This window comes from Meleagris gallopavo, chromosome 1 (assembly GCF_905368555.1).
Source record: "Meleagris gallopavo chromosome 1, MGAL_WU_HG_1.1, whole genome shotgun sequence".
In the NCBI taxonomy this organism is placed as follows: domain Eukaryota; kingdom Metazoa; phylum Chordata; class Aves; order Galliformes; family Phasianidae; genus Meleagris; species Meleagris gallopavo.
In genome coordinates this window covers 133,203,511-133,228,793 of record NC_139404.1, presented here as the reverse complement: position 1 = coordinate 133,228,793, position 25,283 = coordinate 133,203,511, and the positions used below count along the sequence as shown (strand labels likewise).

Below are 25,283 nucleotides of genomic sequence, written 5' to 3'. Positions count from 1 at the left end.
GGATTCCAAAAAGTGTTAGATGCTGGAAGTAACTTAAAAACTGTACTTTGAATGAATCTTCTGCTTCAGAAGCAACGACTTCCTCAGTAACAACAGAGAGAATGAATTCGGAAATGCTTTGAATACAAGTGTGTTTAGTGTGATGATAACATATTAAAAGGTCCTTTCAAGCAAATTGGTTTTACTTAAGATTTAGACTCTTCAAGAGCAAGGAAACGAACTGTAACACAGTGGGCAGTGTGACACGGTATGCACTGAGAAATGGGTGCATACTCTTGTATTTTAAATAATGCAGTAAGTTTCAAACTGCCCTGTTGGCACCTTCCCAGGATGCAGAAGATGACTAATAAGTACCAGTCAGGATAACCCAAAATGCAGCATTCTGTTCAAAAAGCAAGCTTCCATCTGCTTAGACTGACCGCGGCTATGCTGCATCCAATATACTCTCCTGTCCCTGACAGATAGGATGCCAGGCTGAGGGGACATCTGCACAGTTAATTCAATGATTATCATCATCCTCTAGTAGCTCTCTGTATTTTGGAAAACTGTATGATCTACCTCAGTCTTGTCTCCTGTTGACCAAGCAACTTGATTTTGGCAGCCTCTGCTTATAAATCATGTTTTCTAACTACTTTTCTATTTTCTTCCGGTTTATTTTCATTAAATCTGTTTTCCTTCCTGGTCCCCTCTGGTTTATTTGCATTTGTCTTCCTTTTGTGATTATACTTAAATAGAAGCAGAAGTAGGAACTTAAAAATAGAGCTTTGAACAAAGTAGTCTGACAGTTTCATGTCTGCTGCACAGAAAAATCAATTGAGAAAAGATGCCTGAAACTTACTCAGAAAATTTTCTGTAACCACGAAAAATATTATGGAATATTACACAACCCTATTTTATCAATAAAATGTCAAAATTTCAGAGAATAAAGAGACATCAATCTAACTTCAACAATAATAACGCACTACCAATGCTTTTCAGAAATTAAAATGCAAGGTTTAATTTGTATTTAGAATATCCTGGAGACTTAACAACTCCCCTGTCTTTTTCTACTTGTTTTTCTACTGTCACTAAAAGCTTCTGTTCATCTCCCTCACTACGTGATAATGTGTCAGCCAACTCCAAATTTCAGGTATTATATTAAAAATGCCAACTTGTACTATTGACTAGTAAGTGAAATCACTCATGTAAGGAAGAGGACAGGGGAACAGTTTTTCCTCAGTTCCACAGGCAATTATGATGCAGGCTACCACGAGTTCTAAGCAGAAGTCATATATGCAACCAACACACTCTCTTGAGAACATGCTGGAGTCAAGAAGTTGACCCTCCTTTAAATTAAGTTTAAAGCAGTTCACACTGCTTTAATTTTTATTTGCAATCCACATTACAAATCAGCTTAATTCACAATACAGGAAAAATGTGAGACAAGTGATAGATGCCTGGAGCTGACTGTTTTTTAATAGTGCTGTACTTCTCAACTTAAAAGACTGAGCTGACATAACCATATGGATTTTGAATTTTTATACCTGAAGTAATAAAACTTGGATGGAAGTACGTACTAAACAATTTATCCTCATGGAATAATGGTCCTACTGTTGAAACAACAAATGCAGAAAAACTCTGATGAGAAATTAAGATTCACCTTTTTGTAATGTTTCAAAGGTGTATTGGGGAACTATTAAAACCTGCCACCTTTTAAAAATCACAGCAACGTGATAATTAAATTTGGAGCACCCTAACGATGCTTTCTCTGGCCTCAACATTTATGAAAGGCCTTTCAATGTAATTTCAAATTTGAACTTCCAGATTTATAATAATCCCTAATCAGCACTACTCATATCCCCTTTGACGTCACCAAGGCTCAATTTCTAAGTAATACGAGCCACTGACTTGATCTTTTTTGTTGTGCATTATAATCTTAACAGTTAGATATAATAATTTCATCCTATTACAACCTAAACAATCTAAGTAGAGCAGAAGTACATTAAATTAGAATTTTAATCAATAATTTAAATGATTTAATTTAAAGAATCTGTTATTAACCTATGTTAATTAAAGGCAAAACAAAACCGACCAATGCAAACATCCCACTTGAAATTGGCTTTAAATTAAAATTAATGTCTGAGCTTGTAATTCGCAAGAATTTTTTTTTTTTCCTTGTAGTGCAATAAACTTGAGAAGGATTGCATATGAGGATGAAATGTCAGACAGAAGCTTGAAATATCTAGTTACTTGTCTGCTAATTAAAAAACCCTGGATAATACAGTCCACAGTCGTTAAATTTCAGCGTAAATGTAAATGTCACTGCATTTCTGTAAGAGATTGATTCTCACGGAAGGTACATGGATCATTTTGCAGCACTGAAGCACTGCTTGTTTGTTTAGGGGTGAAAAGTCCTTCTCTGGGGTACCCCAATTATGAGCTTCCACACATGCTAGACCATACATCACGTTTTAATATAAAGACCATGGTGCTGAGCATCACTTACCGAAGATTCACTATCTCTAACAAGGAAGTCTCCTTCCACTCCCCTCTCGTTTAGGGCACATTCTGCTTGATGTCGGGTAACATTCCCATAATACCACTCTCTTCCAGCAAATCGTCCGGTAGAAGATGGTCCCGTGTAGCTTATCTGAGGTGGGTGGGAAGTGTTAATGGTAGGACCATCGCTAATGATTACTACATAGTTTTTAGGAACAAGACCAATTTGCCCTCTGGAATTTTTACATTTCCACCATTCTGGGTCATTTTCTGGCTTTTCAATGACTTCCATTGTTTCCCCCTTTTCAAAATTGAGCTCTTCTTCTGTGACGGAGCTGAATGGATACAGTGTCTGAACAACGTGGAGTACTTTGGTGCCCTGGCCGTTACTCATGGAAGCGCCTTTCCTCAAGCTCAGAAAGCTCGGTGAATCTGCTGTGGCCTCCTCAACTTCCTCCACCACATAGTTCGAAGGAAACCAGCCAATCTGTCCATTGTAGCTCCCTCTCCACCAGCCATCGCTGCATTTCTCCATGACAATGACCCGAGACCCTTTGACAAGGGACAGTTCATCCTCTCTCTCCGCCACATAGGCAAATTTGACGTAGGCAGGAATGTTGAGATCATAGATGCGGTCTGCACTGCTGCCATTGGAAGGGTACTCTGCATCTGTGCTGGGAGTGGGCGAGGCGTCTCGCGCGCTCGTCTTTCTTTTTGTTTTTCCTAAGCCTGTTAAATAAAGACAGAAGCGGAAAGTGGTCACTCAACATCCTCCCCACACTGCAGACACTTCATGTAGCAACGCATGCCTACGTCACTTCAAATCTCATCTCTCTATAATGGAGATCTCATCTCTAATGATGCAGACTGTCAGAAAACACAGCAACACCTTTAAGAGATGATCTTTGACATCTTGCTTAAACATCATTATGTATAGCACCATCAACACTCTCTTCCCTTCCCAATAGTATCAGAATCTTAACACACTTAAAAACACTTCACCAGGGAAACTTCCACGAATCTCAAGAAGGTTTGCACAGTTATATCTCTTAAAAAACCAGTTAACCTATCATGCTTTCTCATTTTACTTATGATTTTGACTCAAGTAAAACACGAGAAAGAAGTATGCAAAAATAAACCAGCAGAGGGATAAAACCTTAGTTTCTCTACAGATAACATTCTACTCTCTTCGTTCTTCATTTCATTCCCCAGGCAGCTACAGCTGCAATCGTTTCCAGCTGCAACCCCTCTTGTGAAATCTGCACCTCTTCCATCCAAGTTTTGCCATGTACCACAGAAGCGCTGACCTCACAATGAAGAGGACTATCGGAGTACAGTCCCCTAAAAGCCCCAAGTTCTGCTGTACTGTCATGGTTTCAATTACAGAATTAAATACAATATACTAAAGTAACAACAATACCATTACATTCTTTCCTGGGGTGTAATGTGGAGGAAAAACTGCACCGTTCACTTTCAAATTTCTGCAGCAAAAGCTGCTTAAAATTATATATAAACAAAAAGATAAAGTTAATAAGTAGCTGTCTATTCTAAAATTCAGCTATAAAAGTTCTGAAGATAACACAAAAGATGAAATCTCACAAGGTGAACAACACCCAGAATGTCGTGCATTGGACAGACAGAATGAAAAAAAGAAAAAAAGAAACAACGTAGAAATCACAGATTTTGCACTTTTCTCTCATCTAGATCCTTGGTGGGAGGAGAGAGATTCACTTCAGACACTATGAATACACACTGATTATGGGAAAATGAATGAAAAAAAATGAGGCTTTGTTCTTGTTTCTTTAAATAGTCCTATTAGAAACATGCTATTTCATTTTAACAATCCAGAACACTTTAGTTGGGCCATGGCAGCACTGAAAAATGTATTACAGTATATACTGTGTATATATATATAATATATGTAGTGTGTATATATATATACACACACACGTGCACACACACACACACACACACACACACGTACAAATGTATTAAATAGAATAACTCAGCTGAAAAGGGCCTACAGAGATCCAAGTCCAACTGCCTGACCACTTCAGGGCTAACATACAAGAATTCAAAACTGTGTTTAGTGCAGCTATCTGGCATACTTTGCAGGTTTAGCTGAACAGCACACAAACACTGCAGAGGTAACCACATCACAGGCAAGAAGTTAAAGACATTAATTTCTGCAGCCTTAACATCTCAGAAGACTGCAGAAAATTCCGATGATCCTAAGTGTTTCCTGACCTTCTCGAGCAGTTCCTTGCTTCCTGTTGGAGCCTGCTTACATCCTAATGTAATTCTAAGTACTTAATTTGAACTGAGAGCCTGTGGCTGCCCTTTCAGACAAAATGACAGAGACCAGCTTATTGTGCTGGGGGAGACAATTGCAGGAAAGCAGTGCTTTTATGCCAAGCAAGCTTTAATCAAAAGTTGGCCAGGGCTGATCTCTGCCAAGATTACTGGAATTTTTCATCAGGGTAGAGATCATTTTCAACAAAAATGCAAGCATGTATATAGTATAAGAATTAAGGAGCATTAAATTAGGATAATATAAACAAACACAACTTAAGGGTCATTTAGTTAGAAAATCCTCGTTACAACTTCATGCAGAACAAGCAACTACACCTCAGCGGATTCATCCTACAATAAGCCTTATACTAAAAAGGAACTTTCTCAATTAAAAGCCCAGGTTTTGTTATGCTTTGTTAGGGAGATATAAAGAGCTGTGCCTTGGATTACAGCAGAAGTAATAAGATTGAGAAAAGGAGCAGCTGATGAAGCATCTGGCCAGAATACAACTGGTTAAAAAGAGAACTGAGATAATGAAAAATAGAGGGATGTAATGTGATAAGAGAAATGTCATAAACAGAAGCATCGACAGAAAGAAAAAAAAGACAAAACTTGCCAACAAACCATCAAAAAAACACATTTGTAAAAACAAATTAAAAAACAACCACCTTCGGAAGTGTAATGAAGGTGATAAAGATTTAGGAAAAGGTTATCATGCAGGCACTTTCTTTTACTTGGAGTTTCACAGGCTGCATCTTTTCCCACAGACTTTCCAATGCTGTGCTTGACATTTCAAGCATTCCTTTCCATCCTCCCCATTCAAAACGAACCATGACAGTGCAGGAAAAGTCAGATATGTGGCTGGGTTTCTTTATTAGTAAAGGCAAATACACGGATTTCCTCACTTTGAGCTCTAATATTTAACGTAACTGAACTTTTTAAGGATGATACCAAGCTACCAATGAACCTTTCAGAATACCAGTGACATGCACCAAAGTTCTGGTTTCCAAACAGCTTAGGTAAGGAAGTACTCAGAGAGCCATCTGCAGCCAAGCTCAGTGAAGTGTATGCACAACATTATCTACCAGTCATTTTAATGTGAGGTTGTAAGATCTGTAACTGTATCTCTATGGGAGAAGAGGATACAAGTTGTTCCAAGAGCAGAACCAGGGAAATCTGTTCCTGTTTTTCTCCTTGTACCTCCTGCTGCACCATTCCTCCCTGCCTCTGCCAGCTCCTGCAGCACCCTCAGCTACAGCCGCCCCTTATCAGATGACTGCTTTTGCATCTCAGCTTCTTTTCACACCTGTGAAGCCTGTTCCATCTCCCACTACGTGCTGCCCTCCCCGGCCTTTGGCTGCCTGCCTGGCGATACTCATCTTGCTTGGGCTCCCACAAGGTAGGTATGCACTGGGATCCCTGGGGTTCCCCTCAAGTGGGGGAACATGACAGTGTCCCTCCTAGATCCTGAATTGCAGAGAAGTGGTTCCTTTACCTCCACTAGTCTGTCAGGTTTGCCTGAAATTGGCAGTTACCAAGGGTAGACAGATGGGTGGACAATGACAGCTGACTGTGACAGCATGACTAGTGCAAGCTTCATTTCCTTAAGAAAAAAAGTCTAAAAATATAATTTAGTAGGATGTCTGGTTATAGCTAAGGAACAATTAAGTGAGAATTGTGAAATTTATAACACATCTATAACAAAAATCACAACTCCATTAAAAAACCTACAATCTACAGAAGTTATATCTAAAAGAGTAAATACTGCACATTTCTACCTGCTACTATAAGAATTTTTCATTTATTACTATTTACAAGGGTACTGCCCTATTCCTACTGCCAAATCACATGAAGTCCACGTAAGGAATTTTGTAGGAAACAGAACATTTGGGCACACCTGAAGAGCTGAATACACTTGTGACTGTAGCTGTAATTTCAGCACTCTCACTGTCTCAGTTGCACTAGTAGGTATGTTTGCACTGAAAGGCATGTTCACAGTTCAACTCATTGGTTACAGTTCATCTAAAGCCATAATCCTTTGTTACACAACTAATCGTTGTGAAGAAAATTCCAAAACCATGGATTAGCTTTCAAGTGAGTGGAAAAAGAGTGGGAGCACATGGAATGCAAAGCAGCAGAAAGCCTCTTTCATCTTATGGTGCCTGGTAGGAAAGAACTCTGTTCATAACTTACACTTGGCCCATGCTAAATTATTTCATTTTTATCTCTTACCAAGTTGCCAAGTAATGTGAGTGGGTTTAATATTTGGTTGGATGTACTGCTGGAAAAAACATACAATACAAAAAAATCTCAGCCACTGGTTAGCATCATTTCCAGAGAACAAAAGCAATCTACTGCAAACCTTTCTTCTCTCTACAGAGAAAGAAATCCTTTGGCCGTGACAAAGTACCACCAGGGAGACCTAGAAACGTGCCTCTCAACTTACCTTCCCTCTTCCAATGTCTCAGTGGCAACTTTAAGCCCAGATTATATTCTAAGCAGCAGCACTAAGGAAGACCCGTTTCCTCTGAATTTGCTTCCTGTCTCCGAAATTCTCATTGTGAAAGCCCGGCCTTGCACCCTTTCACCCCTTTACTTCTAGCTTCCCCTTGTTGCAATACTGGGTCCTCCAGCCCCAGCCCACACTTTGCAACAGGGGAATTTCCTCCTGTTCACCCTTGTGGCTCAATGCTTTGACACTGCCACTACCCCAACTCTCCTCTGCTGCTCCTGGCCAAGCACCCTGCCCAAAGCCTTGCTGGATGGCAGAAAGCAGAGGTGCTCCGTACCTGAGCAGTCCAGCCTTCTCCTGTTAAAACTAACGAGAGGATTTCTCTCTCCTCCTGCTCCCACTGAAGGGGCTAAAACCAGGCTGCTTGGCTAGGAAAACTACTGGTGTTTGGGATAGAAAAGTTTAACTATGTTTAAAACTTAGTTCTACTTTATCAAATACTTAGAATACATAATACACTGGTATTATCATTGCAAAAAAAAAACAAAAAAAAAACAAAAACAAAAACAAACAAACAAAAAAACCAAAATAAAACCAAAAAAACCAAAACCTTTCTGAAAATGTATATTGTATTTGCTAATTGTGATTTTGGTTTTTCCCCATCTTTGCCAGACAAAAGCCCATTTACTAAGCAGATATATTTGCTTAGTTTCAGTAAGACTTATCTACTAACTTTCATGCCCTGCAAGCTGGACTCCTTGCCTGAAACTGATGAGTTTCAACTTTCTGCATTTAAACTGCTTTTCCTCATCCCCAGGGGTGAAAAGAGCAGATTCACTGATGTGGCTGTGTAATGGATCTCCACAGGCTTATCAATACTCCATATTATTTTGTTGAGTTCTTTTTAAGAATAACATGCATTTATGCATAGTAAAAATTTCAGTCAATTCCCAAAGCCCATTTCTGGAAAAAAATTAAAAAAAAAAAAAAAAAAATTGGCAAATGAAACTAGTGTCATCTACATTCTTACAACCAACTTTTTCTGAAACCTTTGCTGATGTCAATACATATATCATGGGCAAAAAATATATTCAGTAGCTTACTTATGATCAAATCAACTTCATGGGATTAAAAAAACCCCGCAGATCTAAATGGACGCCTTTAAGAAAAAAGCAGCAATACAGGAAAGTTGTATCAAGAAATTAGAGGCAACACTGAACTGTTTCCAAACGAAATTCCTCAATCCAGAACTCCTTGAAAGAGACATCACTAAATATGCTACATACGATTATTTAAGAAACCATCAGAAACTTATCATTAAAATACTGAAAGTAATAAAGGATGAATTTCTTTTTTCCAGTTCCGTCGCTGGTTCCACAGTAAGTTATTTCTAATCTACAAAAGAAAAAAAAATACACAAAACCAAAACAGAAACAAATTGAGAACGCACTGCCTCAAAACAACTGAGTTCTCAGAAACTACTTTCTCCACATGATTAGATTTCTACTAAATGTCAGTCTTCAAATATCTTGTACCAATCACAGACTGGCAGGACCCTCTGTGTCCCTCAGGACCACCCCATCCCCAGCAGGGCCACCCAGAGCAGGGTGCCCAGGGCCACGGCCAGGCTGCTGGAGATCCCCAAGGAGGAGACCCCACAGCCTCTGGACAGCAGTGCTCTGCCACCAAAGATTAAGTCATCACACGTGTACCCCAAAAAATCAACACGTTATGCAAGGCTCTGTCAAAAGCTGCTCATAAACAGGCATCATTTTAGCAGCAATACAATCCCCCCACTGATTTTGATGCATCAGCCAAATACCAAAATTCTCCTTGGCCCCCTGCTGTCATCAGTATTAGTGTTGAGATTCCAGAGCTGTGGTTTGCATGGCTGGGTGAGTTGGTGATTTCATGCGATTGGAGCTATTTCTCAACTTGCTAATTTGGACTTCATGACAACAACTTTTAGAAAGATGTTTAATTTCAACATTTTCACTCACAACTATTCAATATCAAACTGACTAAAACATAAAAAATAAAGTATGAAAAGAGAAGGAAAAAACAAGCCATTCTGGAAGACGGTCCTTCAACTACTGCCTTAAATCATACTCACTCCACCACAGCTCCCATGTAGGATATTAAAACACAGATTTTAAACATTAGGCAGGACAATCTGAAAATATGATGGCTGCACTGAAAGAAATGCTCCCTGTCTTATGATGGTGGCCCACAGTGTCAGAGGTGGATGTTGGTGGGATGGCAGTAGAGGTTGAACTTTCTCACCAATATTCCTTCGCGTGTTGTTGCCATGCGACAGATGGCAGCAAAGGTGCACTCTGACACAATGGTGTCTGATGTGGAAGTGCATATGAAGCAAAGGTGTGTTACTGAATTCCCCTATGCAGAAAAAAATGGCACTCACTGACATACATCAACGTTTCCTGAATATTTATGGAGATCAAACAGTGGATGTGAGCAGAGCAGTGGGTGGTGTATTTCAGCGGTGGTGACAGTGACATTGAAGACTAGCCACTGTCTGGATGGCTATGCAAGCTTTTGTGACCATGTCATGCAGACTTCTTGTTTAGTGCTGGCAAAAAGACATAGCTAATGGTGGTGACTGTGTTGAAAAAGTATGTTTCATAGCTGAGAATTTGTTCTATCAAATATTGTTACTGTGCTCTTTGTATCTGTTGTAGTTTCCACGGAAATAAATAGAAGGCATTACTATCAGAGCAACCTATGTATATTTAAGAGGAAAAGAAACAATTTAAGAAAGAATCTCTCATTGGCTTTCCAAATAATCAGTTACTGAAATTTCTACACATTGCCAGTAATTCTCTGAATTTAAAAATAATCTTGAAGTTTACAAGTAAAATTCTTCATACATCTTTAAAGGTATTTCAATTTGTGTGCCCTCCTTTTAGAATAAAATACTTTAAACAGAACTGCTTGCTTTATTGTTAAAAACTGATCACAGAAGCCACCATCAAAAAAATATGAGAACTGTACATGTTTTATGAAAGTATTTTCATTTTAATCCTTTTTTGTTTTTAATAACGCTTTTCTTGGAAAATAAACATATTATAACTCAAATTGAAACTGGGCCAGAAAGAGCTGAAAAATGTACTATTCAAGCAAAACGTGGATAAGGCTGAAAAATTCAACTAAGTCCAATGTGCAAACAGAACTCCTGGTATAAATACCTAGAACAACAGCTAACAAATTCTTCAATATACTGACAGAGTTAGTAAAATACTCTTGGAGAAGACATTTCAGTCAACTTCAGTAATTAAGAAGTTAAGAAATCAGTTTCAACTAAGATGGAAATAAGTCCTCTTTTACTCAAATATAAAACCAGGGCAGATCTTCCACTTAAATCCTTGAAGGTACCAGAGACTATCACTCAATTTACTAACTAAAATGTTAGATGTAGCAGAAGGGACCAAATTTATCAAACCCCTTTTTGTTTATTCAACATTTTAGCTTATTTTAGAGGTATTTAAAATGATTTTTGTGCATTTTAAGAGGACTGCAATTCCATGTGGTTTCACACATGTGGAGTAAAAACAATTGCCCTTTTTTGTTTACCAAATAATTTATTCATCTCCTTTGACTAAGGGCCTGAATAAGTACATATTAATACATAGAGTTAATAAGTATGCAAAATGTACACTGCCTTCCTTAAACAAAAAACAGATTATACTAAGAAAGATGTAATTTTCAGGAAAATTCTTAAGGAAAAAAAAAAAAAAGATTTAAATAAAATACTTAATTTATCCAAAACAGAAGTAACTATGTTACCTGGAATACGCAGATCACACATTTATGCAGCTTTATGTTAGCAGTTTTTATATAAAAATTTAAACTAAGTCAGTTTTGCATCAGTATTAAAAGGGCTTTCAGAAGACTGAAGTTTCTGATATTGCATGAAAAGAAAAAACAGAAGTCTGTGCATTTTCAGCCTGCAACCTCCCACCCCTTCTTTGCTGCCTCCACACCTCCACAACAGATTTCTGAAAGAACCCTCAAAGGCTGAGTGTCCACACAGAATACTTGGTTCTTCAGAAGATCTCCATTAACATCACACCTCTAAGGACACCGCTGTAAATTCCAGAAAAATTTCACCTGGATTTGTGATACAGAAATGAAGCCTTACAGTTATAATAGTGTTATAAGTTTGTTCATTTTCTTTTCTTTTCCTTTTTTTTTTTTTTTTTTTTTTTTTGCACGTTCATTAAGAAGCTCAATATGAAGAAAGGCCTCGCTAGGAAAAAAAAAAAAAATCAGAAAATGGAAACTCTTCTTTAAATGTCAAAGTAAAATTTTGACATTTCTAAAACCAGGCTGCTTTATCACTAGCTTTTTTTTTCCCCTCCAAATACAGGAAGAAGTACTGTCAAAGTTTCCCATATAGCAACCACTATTTGGTACAGAAACTTCCATAAGAAATGAACTCAACAACTGCATTAAAAACAACTACTACGCTAATTCCTGTAATTTAGATATTGTTAAACGTGCTTATCTCTTACCAGGAAAAGTACATTCAAATTTCACTGCCAGATAACGAATTTCCTGTACCAAGAGCATTTCAGTGCCAAGAGGTTTAGATGAAAGATGTTCTACATGGAGTTACATAGTTTTTCAAAGGCACCGAACACAGGAGGCAAAGGCTTCCGTCAATGGTCTCCTGCATTTTCCTACTCCAGTGCAAAAGCGAGGTACAAGAAGTCTCACCTGGCAAAATTGAAAGAGCCCTGGGATTTTAAATCCCATACAGAGTATAAAAGGCATGTAAAATGGATGGACTTTCCCAAAGTCATCTGGATCTGTGGTTCCAATTTCTGTCTACAAATTCAAAAGACAATACACTTTACATATAGTCTTCACTTTCAAACAGAAATAGTTTAAAAATGTTTCCACCCACATTGTAATCTTATTACCCCACTGAGTTTTGTAGCATGCCACGATAAGTAAAAATAACCCAAGGCAATCCTAACATTCTAAGAAAACATTAAAATAAGAGACATGTCTTCCCAAATCTAATTAAAAGCAAACAGTCATGTTTACTGTTGAAATGTACGTCAAGGAAAGCCATCTTTGCCACTAAGAATCCTATTCCTTAAAAAGTGGTGGACACTGCCTTTGCATAGCAGGTTTTTAAACCATTGGATGCCTGCATACATTGTCAGCATCAAGATTCCTGCTCAATGCCATACACCACAAAATGAAACATCTTTGAGACTCAGGGAAGGAATGGAAATCTCCTCTTGTACATGCTAAGACAAAACAAATTGATTTTTGGCATGAGTACTAATTGAGAAGTTTTGGTTGTGCGGTATGAAAATACATCACCGGCTGGCCACGTATCTTCTAAAAGTGGAGCTGTGGAAACTGATCAGAAACTGAGAGACCCTGGAAGATGAAATGCTCAACAGCCAGGTTGGGGGGGGGAGGGGAGTGGGGAGAGAATCACCGAAGAGATCCAGTGATACTGGAAGAGCTATCTGGGGATGCAACAGGAGGAAATACTTGCATCTGAATCAGAGGAAATCCTCCCACAATGCTTTCAGTAGAAAGAGCAGCCATTGCCATGTCAATACAGAAGAACAGTTCATCCTCTGAGTCACCATAATTCTTCAGAAGTGGTATCACCGAGAGCACTGTGTGTGAGAGCACTCTGTGTGTACCTCTTCTGCCAGCCATGTTACTTCAGTGCATGTGTGGGTCACAGCCATGCGCAGCAAGCCAAGTTCGGGCTGCAAGAGGGGTCAGGAAAACCAGTGGCAGTGGGATGACTCTCTTGAACAGGAAACTACAGAAGTACTTAGTACTGAAAATGAGACACCCGAGGCCAAACACAAATACATGTTAAAACATCAGAGGCTAATCAAGAAGCAAAACCAAGACCCTCAGACTGCAACAGCTGAGGGCAGTAATATCACCAAAAGAAAGCACCACAAGCATAGTTCAGGTAATTGTCATATCTTTGCAAAGTGTGGTTATGACTAAAACAAAGAACTGTTCTGCAGTACATAAGTGTCAAACTGCACCTCCAAGCACAAGCACATAGGCTGAGAAAGGGGGAGGGGAAGACCCCATTACACAAAGCCTCCAGTACAAAGAAAGCGTTCTTTCTAAACAAGCAAAGGTTTCTTTATACCCTCAGCCTTGCAACATTTCACTAGATAAGAAAAAATCTGCCAAAAGGTAGGACAAATCCTGACAAATCCTGGTTGTTTTTTTTTTTTTGTTTGTTTGTTTGTTTTTCTCCCCATGTTATTAAAGCAGCAAATCCTTTAAATATCCATCCCAATAAATAATTTGCATAGAAGAAACTTTCAACAGAATGTAATATGCGCAACTGAAAATTGAAATAACAGCCAAGGTGTGTTCCAGGTGCCAGCTGGAGCTCAGGGACACTGCAAGAAGCAGCAGGTTCTGCTTTCACGACCGCCGTTTCTGACTTCACACCTAGGATCAGATAAAAGGCCTACTGTACACATCCGGCACCGCAGGCCTTTATTGAGAACAAGCAGCAGCATTACCAAACAATGCTTGGTGTTTTTTTCCCCCACAGCCTGCTTTGCTATTTCAACTTTTTTTTTTCCTTTTTAGCACAAGTTCTTTTAGAAATTATAACATATATTTTTAAGAAGGTCTAGTTTTAGTTCCTCAGAACACAGACAATTTGTTTAATACTACTTTTACTGGACAAAGCTTACTAGGTATAAAAGTTACATAAATTTTAACAGGTATACAATATGCCCATAACCATAAGTGTGCAACTTTCTTTGACATATCCTGGGTTATTACTTTAGCATACATAATGTAACACCAATTCAGAATGATTAAATTCTTCTGCTATTATTTATTTGTATGTATGTATGTATATATATATATATATTATATATATATATATAAAATCAACGTTGAGATAAGCAGGCCCTACCTTGTCAACAGGATCTTCCTGTATCACTTTCCACAGACAGAAACACTGCTATTAAATATCTCTAGACCTTCAAAGATCATCAGTGGATTGCAGAAAGCAGATTAACTCAGATCTAGGTTATGATGATGATCATAAGGCAGACATATTTCCAGGAAGTAGAAAAGCAGTTGAATTCCTTGTTATACCACTCCAGTGGCATTAGCACCACTACTTACTAAACCTGAATGCTCTAGATGACAACAGAAGAAACATATTCCCAGTGTTATGAAATCCCTGAGAGCATATTCCCTTTCTGTCTTCTTGGCATCTAGTAACAGCAATCCACTATCAGACTGACTTCTTATTGCTCTGAAGACAGTAAAAAGGCAATTGTTCAACCACCCAAGAAATCACACCTAAGCAGTTATTATCAGCTTTTGTTACCACCATAAAAATCACATTCCTCAATTTCATCATCAGTGAAGAATGAAGACTTTTGCCATCTTATTTTGAGCAAGGCAAGTTAAAAACAGGATGTGGAACAGTGGAGAAGTGCTTTTGTTGATCAAATGCAACTATGAAATAAACTATATTAATACAAAGAGTCTGGAAAGCTTAGGATCAATTTGTACTGTATATGAGAACTTTGACTAATTCCTCTATATAAACATGAGCTAAATGTCAGTATAGATGTTGCTTACAAGTCCCAACACAAACTCATCCAAGTCTTCCAAGAGACATGACAGACATGTCACTATTGTCATACCTACAATTTTTGATAAACTGGAAAGCTTAGAAGAAACATGAAGCGATATAAGAAAAATATTTTAAGTTCTGTTGTATTCCTAGAGGAGGATTTTACTTTTAATTTCATCTAGAGATAATTCACAGAAATTATGGAATCATTTAAGTTGGAAAGGTCCCTTAGGATCATGAAGCCAGCTATCCACATAACGTTACCAAGTTCACTGCTAAGCCATGTCTCTTAGTGCCAAGTCCAAACCTCTCTTAAACGCTCCTAGGGTCTGGGACTTCACCACCTCCATGGGCAGTGTGTTCCAATGTCTGACCACCCATAACATGAAAAAATTATTCCTGGCATCCAATCCAAATCTCCCCTGGCATATCTTGAGGCCATTACCTCACATCCTATCACGTGTCACCTGAGATAAGACCAATACTCTCCTCACTACAATCTCCTCTCAGATAGTTGTGGAGAGATAAGGCCTCCCCTCAGCCTCCTCATCTTCAGATCCAACAACCCCAGTTCCCTCAGTCACTCCTCATAACTCATTTTCTAGACCCTTCACCAGCTTCACAACTCTTCTCCACACACACTTGAGCAATTCAATACTCTTCTTGTGGTGAATGGTCCAAAACTGGACACAGCACTTGAGATGCAGTCTCACTAGTGCTGAATACAGATGGAAAATCAATTTGGCCCTTCCGGCCATACTATTTTTGATGCATGTTCAGATGCCGCTGGCCTTCTTGGTCACCTGGGTACAGTGCTGACTTGTGTTCAGCCAGCTGCCAACCAGCATCCCCAGGTTCTTTTTTTGCCAGGCATCTTTCCAGCCGCTCTTCCCCAGGCCTATACCACTTTATGGGGTTGTTGTGACTCAAGGGCAGCAGCCAGCATTTATCCTTGCTGAATGCCACAGAACTGGATGCAACCCATCAGTCCAGCCCATGCATATCCCCCTGCAGAGCCTTCCTATGCTCAAACAGGTCAATGCTCCTGCCCATCTTAATGTTGTCCTCAAACTTAGTGAGGACGCAACTGACCCTCTCATCTAGATCACTGATAAGGAAGATAAACAAGACTGGCCCCAGTACCGAGCCCTAGGGAACACTGCTTGTGACTGCAGCAAATCTGATTTAATTCCATTCACAACAACTCTTTGTGCCCAGTCATCCAGCCGGTTCCCCACCTAGCAAGCAGTACATCCATGTGAGCCATGAGCAGCAGTTTCTCTGGCTGAAGGCTGTGGGAAATAGCACAAATACTTGGCTAAACAAAAGACTTCCTATCATTCTTTCTTTGAAATCTTTATATATGATTTAACACCATGAAAAGTAGCTACACACTGTAGAAAATTCAGAACATTCTTTTATGAAAAAAAAAAAAAAAGCCACAGAACCTAAACAGATTTAATAAATGACTATCATTTCTTACAGGTCTGCAATAAGGAAGTTCAACAACACTGGAAACTCAAAGTTCTAATATAATATAAAAATAATTCACATTGCCTTACAAGGCACGGTATTTTATTAAAATGCACTCCATAAGGTTTAAGAAATTGTGACATACATCAATGACTTTATTGTACAGTAAGAATGTATTTATTCTTACAGCCACTATTCTTTTATTCTGTAATAAATTTAACACCCAGAAAACACTGAATTTGACAACAACTAATTAAGAACAAATAAAAATATTTTCAAAATGGTACTTGATCATCCTGTCATATTACCAATTTAATGTGTTTTCTGCAATAGTAAAACTAATAGACCTATGACAGTTTGCAGATAAATGAACACAAATTTATTAAGCCAAGTTTATGGAAGACAATTTATAGCCAAAACTGTAACAGAAATACTATGCATATTTCTCATGATTACATTTTTTTAAAATAGTGCTGTAAAGAACTGGGAAAATTTCAGGTAAAAAATACAATAAGAGACAAAGTAAGCAAATTTCACCAGTGAAATATTTAAGTAGTAATCGAATTTCAGCACTCAGGAAAAGATTTAGGTGTGATGTTATCAATGTCAGAACAGCACTGTGAACAAAGAAGAGCTTTCTGTTAGTACACAGCTCTTAAATCTAGCAGAAAGAGTTACACAAAGTGACAGCCAGATGGAAGCTAGAACAAATCATGTAAGGCAACAAATTTTTACATCAGATCTAACTACAGATGGAGGAGATGTTTTCTGAAACCTTGTAGTCAAGGAGGGTCAAACTTCTGAAAGGTGTTTTGGCCTAAAACTCTGCAGCCTACCTGGCTGATCACAAAGAACAGACGATGGTTGTCAGAAGGTAGACATGGGAATAATCAAACACACACACAAAATGCATGTGCTCGCTGACAAAACGTTTGGCTGCTACTGGCATTTCTAAGAAGCTGGGTAGAAAAAAAAAAATAAGTGTGACATAACACAATAGAACTACCCGAGTTCTTTTTTTCAAATCCTCAAAGCCGAAACAAGAAATAAAGCTCACTAACCCACACACAATTTAAAGACTGATGACTTATTTGCAGAATGAATTTTCATGACTATATTATGCAGAGAAAGGATGGTAATGATTTAGCTTTGGAGTTGAAACGTATCAAAAAGGAGTAAGCAGAGCCTCTCAACCAACAGTGTTTTCCAATGCTGAAGAAACAATACATTAGAAATTCTCTATTTCAGCTTTTTATTAAAGCTAGTGTTTAAAGAAAAAAGAACCAGCTTTCCCTCCAGTTAACGGAAAGACAAGGTAAAAATGGTATTAATTTGCTCTCGCATGGGAAAATGTTAAGTATGAAAGTGGGAATAAAAGCTTTTCATATAAATATACATAAATATATGAAAGGAAAAATACATTGGAGAGAGGAAAGGTGTAAAACCAATGATTTCTGGAAACAATAACATACGAGCAGTCAGGAACCAATGCACGGATCTACAGATTGATCAAGGTAAACAACTCAGAGGTTCATAAACACAGGATATTGTTTCTCTACACTCAACACTTTGAAGTAACTCTAGAGGAACAATAATGCAAATAAGGACTGCTTTCTCTCCATCTCATTTGATAACATTTCCTTTCCATGTGAAATGTCCAGTGTAACAAGTGAACTGCATCTGAAAAAGTTACTGAAATATTTTGCTGATGTATAAAAGTTTAATAAAGAAGAAACGCAAGGAGTCTTGTACAGATTGAACACTTCTGTGACATCTCATCAAGTTATCTGCCATCACTATCAGCACTCATCTGTAGAGTGTTTCTTTTGTTCCCACATTGTTTGTGAGCATCTCTTGTACTTTTAGTGTCTGCTGATAAACTTGTTCTTTCTTTTGTTGGATATCTGCTAAAAAGTATCCAAAACTGAAGCGTCTTTAAAGGTGTTTTTTTTTTTTTAATGCAATTGTTTATTAAAGGGAGTAAGATGGGACACCTTTAAGAAACTACCAGCCCACAGTACTGGTTGAAAAGCAAAAGCGATTGTCAGAAAATCACAGACATAAATGAAGCATCAACCCAGCGCTTCAAGACCCCTCTCACCACTCACCGTTCACACACTGCTGTCTCAGGAGCCGTACTGGTGTAGGAAAATGACTTGTAAAGTAATGAAAAAAAATGTAGGGCTTTTATTTTTGTTACAGATACAAGCATATTCTTACATATTTTTGCTTTCTTTGGATAATATTTCTATGCACTAGGACAGAGATGAAGAAGCAGGCATACCACTGCTGCTGCAAAAGCAGGATCCTTCGGTCATGGATGCAGAGATCTCAGAGGCAGCTCTGGGGCAGTACTGGCAAGCATCCATTCAGATCCTGCCAGCACCAAGATCCCAACACGTAGGAATAACTATTACAGAAGATCTCTGCTTGGGAGATGTATGCTGGACGTCTTTCATTTAGCACTTAACTAAAATGTATAAAAAAATATCCTCCCCGCAAAAGAACCACTGTTCTGAGGAAACTATTTTAAACTTCATTATAATGAATGAAGATGAAATTTTAATCACAGGTCTGGAAAACTGGCTTTTGCCTAAAGAACAGTAATAATTACCAGATTTCATTCAATATGAGCAAACAGAAGATCGTAATTTAAAATGGCTAAATTGCCATTAGCTTTTTACTTTCAGTATCACTCAGTTAAGACAAAAAAAAGAGAATGAGAAGTTGAATCATTTAAAATACTTAATAGGTGGCCTAAACTCTAGATTTCCTTCATTAAAAACAGTCAGTTGTAGCTATGAGTCTAGGAGAGTTCAGTTGAGAAAAGAGATTTAAGAATACAGAAGTAGTATCAAACAGAAAGGTGATGAAACCAGACAGATATCAGCACAAAAATAACAAGTCTTCAAATCTCTCAAAGTCGCTTCAGGAAAGCAAGGAGTTTTGGAAAAATTCCCAGTTGAAAGGACTAAAAGAGGATAGAGAACAACAGAGTAAGCCCTTAGAAAGGAGAAAAGAAAGTTAACAGTGCAAAGAAGACTATTGTTTTGCAAAAAGAGTAAGACAATACAAGAGCATACTTCAGAAGTTAGTGGAGGTCATCTGGGACTTGAGGTGAGCTTGTTTTCAGTCCAGAAGTAACTGATTTAATGAACATATGCTAACAAGTGTTAATCAGCCTTTTAATTTGCATTCAATGCATTTAAAAGAGCTGGCTCTGAACATGTTTTATTTGCCAATTGTTTTTTTTTGAAAACTACAATGGAAATTTCAGAAGATCAACACTGTGCTGAAAATGGGCAACTATCTCGGAATAGCAAGCTGCGTGTTCCAGGTACATACAAGCTCATTAACCTCCCTTGAACCCCAAGCCAAACAACAGGAAAGCTGATGGGATTCAATTAAAAATTATTAAAGGTCTGAAATTCAATTAACGACAGTCAGCAGTTTTAGGAAATCAGCTTTCATCAAACAAGCACGAGTTCATCTTCTGATGAGATTAAAAATTTTCTTGATAGAGGCAACAGCAAATAGGTAATGAAGCTTCCAAGCATACTTGGTTTTTCTATATGACATGCCATCGTATTAACTGATACCATAAGCTTTCATTAGAACACACATCACATGGATGAAGAACTACTCAGCTGCCACATCTCAACGGCGAACTATGGCAACCATTAATTAAATAGTTACGGTATCGATTAAATAACAGACAGGGAGAAGCAGATCTCCATAGGATCAACAACTTACTGGAGTGCTGCAGTTCCAAAGGTGGATCCAGGCACAACTCTGATCACTCTCTTTAAAGACCATTACCCTTGCCACAGAAAGTAACAAAAGACCTGCAATTTCTCTCTGGCTATTCCATAGGATATTTGACTTATTATTAACTAACTCTTTTTCTTTCACCCCATCCCCCTGACCACTACTATTGTGGTGACAGCTTCAAATTTGAGATTTAAGGGCTAACACTCATGACCACCAATTCCCATCTGTGCTGGATTAGCGAGCTTTTAATTTTTTGTATGATCTTAGAAGAATTTTCTTATTTCTATAAGGAGAACACGAGTATCAGATAAATAAATGAATGAATAAATAAATAAATAAGATCACATTCTTGCTGCTCACTCAGCGCAAAGCATCCTCTAAGTTAGGACACATCCTCTCCTTGTTCTGACTGGGAAACTACTATATAAAACATGCAAAGCTTAAAGACAAAATTACACTGAGGAACTCTAACCCAGGACAGCTAAAAAGGAAAACTGTACATAGGTCTGATACACAGGACAAGCTTAAGCATCACCACACTGAGCAGTTCATATTACTTAAACCATAAAGAAAAAAATACTCAAGCATCTGCATTTTTGCATGTGAGAAGGTGTCAGACCTAACTTGAGCTGATCTTTGGGCTATCTATGGTTTTGGCAGTGCCTTATCACCACAGAAAGTAGGAGCATAAATGAGCACAAGAGATGCTTAACACTTAGCAGATAGTGGTCACTCCAAAAGAGAAACCTGGGTTTTGTCACATGCCTCAACAGAAGTATACACAGATAAAATTAGAAGATATACAGAAAACTGACACATTGCAGCTATTGTCCTTTAGAGCTGCGTGCAGTGTGTCGAGGTCCGAAAGACACAACAAGAGGGCAAGTTCATACACAAAACCACCACGCTTTCCTCATGCTTCGTGCTTTTTTTGGTCACCACTGTAGTGTAGTGAAAAACCCTACAGCACACAGCTTTTGTGAGGCTCAAGGAGGAACCCTGGAACATATGTGAGGACACCAGCTCCTTCCCTGTATTTCTGTTGGATGTGAAAAGTTGGTTTATTTAGATAAGTGCTTTCCACATTTTTACACAAACACTTGATGCATTATCACAACAGAAGTGCAATCTTTTCATAAAATAATTTTAGACTATGTACATATATATATATATATATATATAAAAAGAAAATCTATATAAAGGAGCTTAAAATTATAATTTGGATTTTGATCTTAACTAGTTAATTTATCTTGGAACTTATTCTTTGTACAGATCTTTGAAGAGGCATAATTATATTTTCTGGCATTCCAATCCAAGAACTGCAGAAAGGCCTATTATTTTAAACATTATCCCTTTACATTTGGTTATAACCTTGTTTGACTACCTGTCATTCTGCTATCCTCAATTTCCATGCTCTTTATTGCAGCTCAGCAGTGGGTAACATAGCAATGAGAAAGGGACAAAGAGCTCCGTTAGACACAACACTCACACAGAACACCTGAAATACAACTACATGAGCAATGACCATGACACTTCTAAGGGAACTTCCTTGTTTTCTAACAAGTTTAATCCCAAATTCTGATTTTTCTGTTGAGTTGGTATTTTCTACAGAAAACTGAAGCAGAATGAGTTTCCCCTACATAAGAGTTTGCAAATCATTGGTAAAAACTCAAACAAGTAAAAACACTCCCAAAACACCTCCACGCATATTGTTCTGTTCACTACATCCAAAAGCACCAACTAGCAGTTTTTTGGGCCTCTATAAGCAATCTGACCATTTATCACTACGTTTAACCTTAACCAACCATATGCAAAACCCTTTATTTTTCAATAACTTAGTAAGTCACTAAAATCACTGCAAAAATAAGAAAAAACCCTCATTTAATCTGACTTCCAAATACATTTCTTCCAGATGCACTCAAAGTTTTTCAAAGCTATGTTACTCGATGATACACTTGTGGAAAAAAAAAGAAAGCAAACATAAAACACAGAGCACATACTAAGCTTGTAAGCAGAAGTATCATCACATCAGACAACAGAAGCATAACCCCTTGACACTGCACACTGCCACACCACATAACCCCATTTATGAAGTGACTGAACTTTGCTATCATAGCAATGCTGAACAACCCATTTACACCCTCGTATTTGTAAGAGGATCTGGCATGAGAGGAGAGGACTCAGCAGTTCCTAACTCAGTGAAAACACTGATCTTCAACCACTGAAAATACATAACCTCTGACAATCTGGAACAAAAGTAAAACCTAACTTTCCTTTATATGATGTGACAAAAACAGGTTACACACCATCCTCCCCTACCCCCACACTCTCTCTCCTCTCCTCTCTCAGTCATTATTTAACACATCACCGAAAGAAAAAAAAAAAGCACACAGAAGTATTTATACGCATTCCCCATCTGAAGCACATCAAGCATATTAGACTTCAGAAAAAGAAAAGGACTTACCCAACGTGTCTTTTAGATTTTTAACCAGAGAACCTTTCTTCAAGCTGTTTTTTCGCTCCACATAATTTGATGGCACATATCCCGTTTTGTTGGCCGCGTTTCTTACCCTCCACCATGTCTTGGAATCATCTAATAGCCAAAGACGCTCATTTTTCTTGATGTCAAGTTCTTGGTCCTGCTGTGCAGTGTAATCCCACTTTGCAATAACAATAACTTCTTCTGTCATCTTTCATGGAGTCCTTCTGCAACAAAATATTAAAACACATTCACCAATCAATTATATCCTGTAAGTCTTGCTCAAATTTTTCAAACAGTTCTGAAATATGCAAAGGGGAAGAGAAAAATGAGGAAGTGCTATAAAGAAAATAAATCTCAGAATGGTATCCGTTCTTTAAAAATAAGGAAAGTCAGTGACCTTCGTTGCTTTTTCAGCCACTGAAGTATAAAAACATCTTGACAATAAAATCTAGTCATAAGATTGCCTCTGTATGTATATGAAATATTATTCAGATATACATTAATGCAGTAGAAGTTATAAAACCCATTTAGTTTTTTGCATATAGCATTATAAAACTATGCCAAAGTTAGCAAAGTTCTGATCTGAGAAAAAAAAAAAACAACAAAAAACAACAGTATTTCTTCCATCCTGGGTATGATACTTAATACATAAATCCTATACTCACACTCATATAGACAGATTACTTGCAAGTTTTCTGCATTTAAACAGTTATCCATCTACACTAGGAACTTAAAAATGCTTCAGTAAGTAACATAATTCAATGAGGAAATCTCCGCCATCAAGAGGGTACTGCTCCCATAAGCCTTGGTGGAGAATATACTGTAAGGGAGCACATAAGCATAGTTTTAGAAGAAGCATTTGCTTTGTCTTTGCTGCCAGGACAAGAGCAGCTTACTCCAGTCCTGTGCTGGGTGGAGAATAATACCCACTGCATTCTGGATTTTCCTCAATTTCTTCCCTTCACTGTACTTCTCCAGAGTGAAGATCCAGCAATCTTTTTTACTTATCCCTATAGCACCAGCAACCTTTTCAGAAGCTATCTGCCAGTTGCACGAAGACAACCGCATGCCTCCACATTTTTCTACACATCAGGTAATTACCAGAAACAACACAGCTCCGTGACAGCCAACGAATACAACAGCAAGCAATGTCAGTACCACTGACGTTCTAATATATTATAATGGCAAACAAAACAGAGTTAATTTTATCCTCTACATTAGAATCATAGAATCACATGGGGGAAAAAGAACCTGAAGATTATCAAGTTCAACAATCAGCCCGATCTACTGAGTCCCACGTCCTGTTAAAACACCTCCAGAATGGTGCCCCCGGAAGTGCAACTGAATCGATAGAAGACCTGCAGCGCCTCAGCTGAGGGAGCCGGGCCTGTTCAGCCTGAAGAGGAGGCCCAGGCCCATCAATGTCTATAAAAACCTGAAGGGAGGACACAGCTAGGATCGTTTCAGTGGTGCTCAGCGCCAGGACAAGAGGCCATAGGCACAACCTGGCACAAAAGGGAAGTTCCTTCTGAACACCAGGCACACCTCTGTACGGTGTGGGAGACACAACACTGTACAGGATGCCCAGAGGCTGCAGCGTCACCTTTCTGGGGATCTCTAGAAGCCACCTGGCCACAGCCTCGGGGCCAGAGGGATCCAGTATGCCATAACAGAGATCTTAAACACCATTACCTTTCTCAAAAATTGTTCTGTTCAGAATGCAAGCTATACATGCCACTTCATTCAGAAAGGGTTCCACCTGCAATCTGTAAGTACACATGCTTTCTCCATTTCCAACAAGAAAATGCAGAGGAACATAAAGTAGTTGAAAACTCAATTTGAATATAGGCGTACAAGGCTGACAGCCCCAAGATGAATTCAGAAAGTTGTGATGTTTTGCACAACAAAGAAGAATAAGAACTCTGACAGTTCAGAACGCCTGGGATATATACAGGTAGAATTGCTATTACAAGAAAAGTCATTATACCTTTAAAAAAAATTCCTCCCCTTAAAACAGCAATCCTGCCTGACACTGACAAAGAAATAGGAGAGCCTGAGCTTCGGAATGCAATCTCCAATAAACTGCCCCGCTTTCCAACTCACACGAAATGGGCAGATAGCCTACAAATCGATATGCTGATGTAGCCAGAGGGAGACTGCAAACAAGCATGTTCTGGATGCCAGTGTTGTCAATATAATCTCTCTTCAATTTAGATCGCTTCATTTTATGCCAGCAATTGTAAAACAGTCAATTCATGCTATTCCTGGGGATAGGAGAACATGAAGAAATAGGACACTATCAGTTAGTTGGCTGATAGTGTCACTATGTGCAGTTTCCAATTCTAAAAAGGTTTTTACAACACAAACAGGTTAAAATTATCTACTTGTTTTACAACCTGTTAATTGAAAAATCATAGAATCACAAGGCTGGAAAGAACCTACACGATCATCTAGGCCAACCGTCATCTATCACCATTACTACCACTAGGCTGCTAGTAAATAACACACTAGGCAAAACATTTGACTAATGACTGATAGAGAACCAATAAACTCTAAATCTAAGGGGAAAAAAAAGCAGTCCCTCATGGTAAGAGTCATCAAGCTTTTCTCCAAAGTGCTGTACAAGGACAGAGGCACAGGAAGAAAAGCATACAAACATAAGTCAGGGTTGATGACATCAACTGTGTGGTCCTTGGAAATTCCCTCAG

At 38.3% G+C, this 25,283-nt stretch overlaps 1 protein-coding gene across 5 annotated transcripts in view; it reads right to left on the bottom strand.

Moving 5' to 3' along the window:
* Nucleotides 1–25,283, bottom strand: part of NCK2 (NCK adaptor protein 2) — an 84,533-nt gene that overhangs the window by 6,387 nt on the left and 52,863 nt on the right. For 4 of the 5 annotated variants that reach the window (XM_085214655.1, XM_085214680.1, XM_003203176.5 and 1 more), the window contains 2 exons: nt 22,558–22,799; nt 2,486–3,207 (listed from right to left, as the gene is read on the bottom strand). In XM_085214655.1, coding sequence (XP_085070781.1) covers nt 2,486–3,207; nt 22,558–22,783 — 948 coding nt within the window. In that variant the 5' untranslated portion in view covers nt 22,784–22,799. The remainder of the gene's footprint in view (nt 1–2,485; nt 3,208–22,557; nt 22,800–25,283) is intronic. The other variant, XM_085214676.1, reaches the window with a different exon arrangement.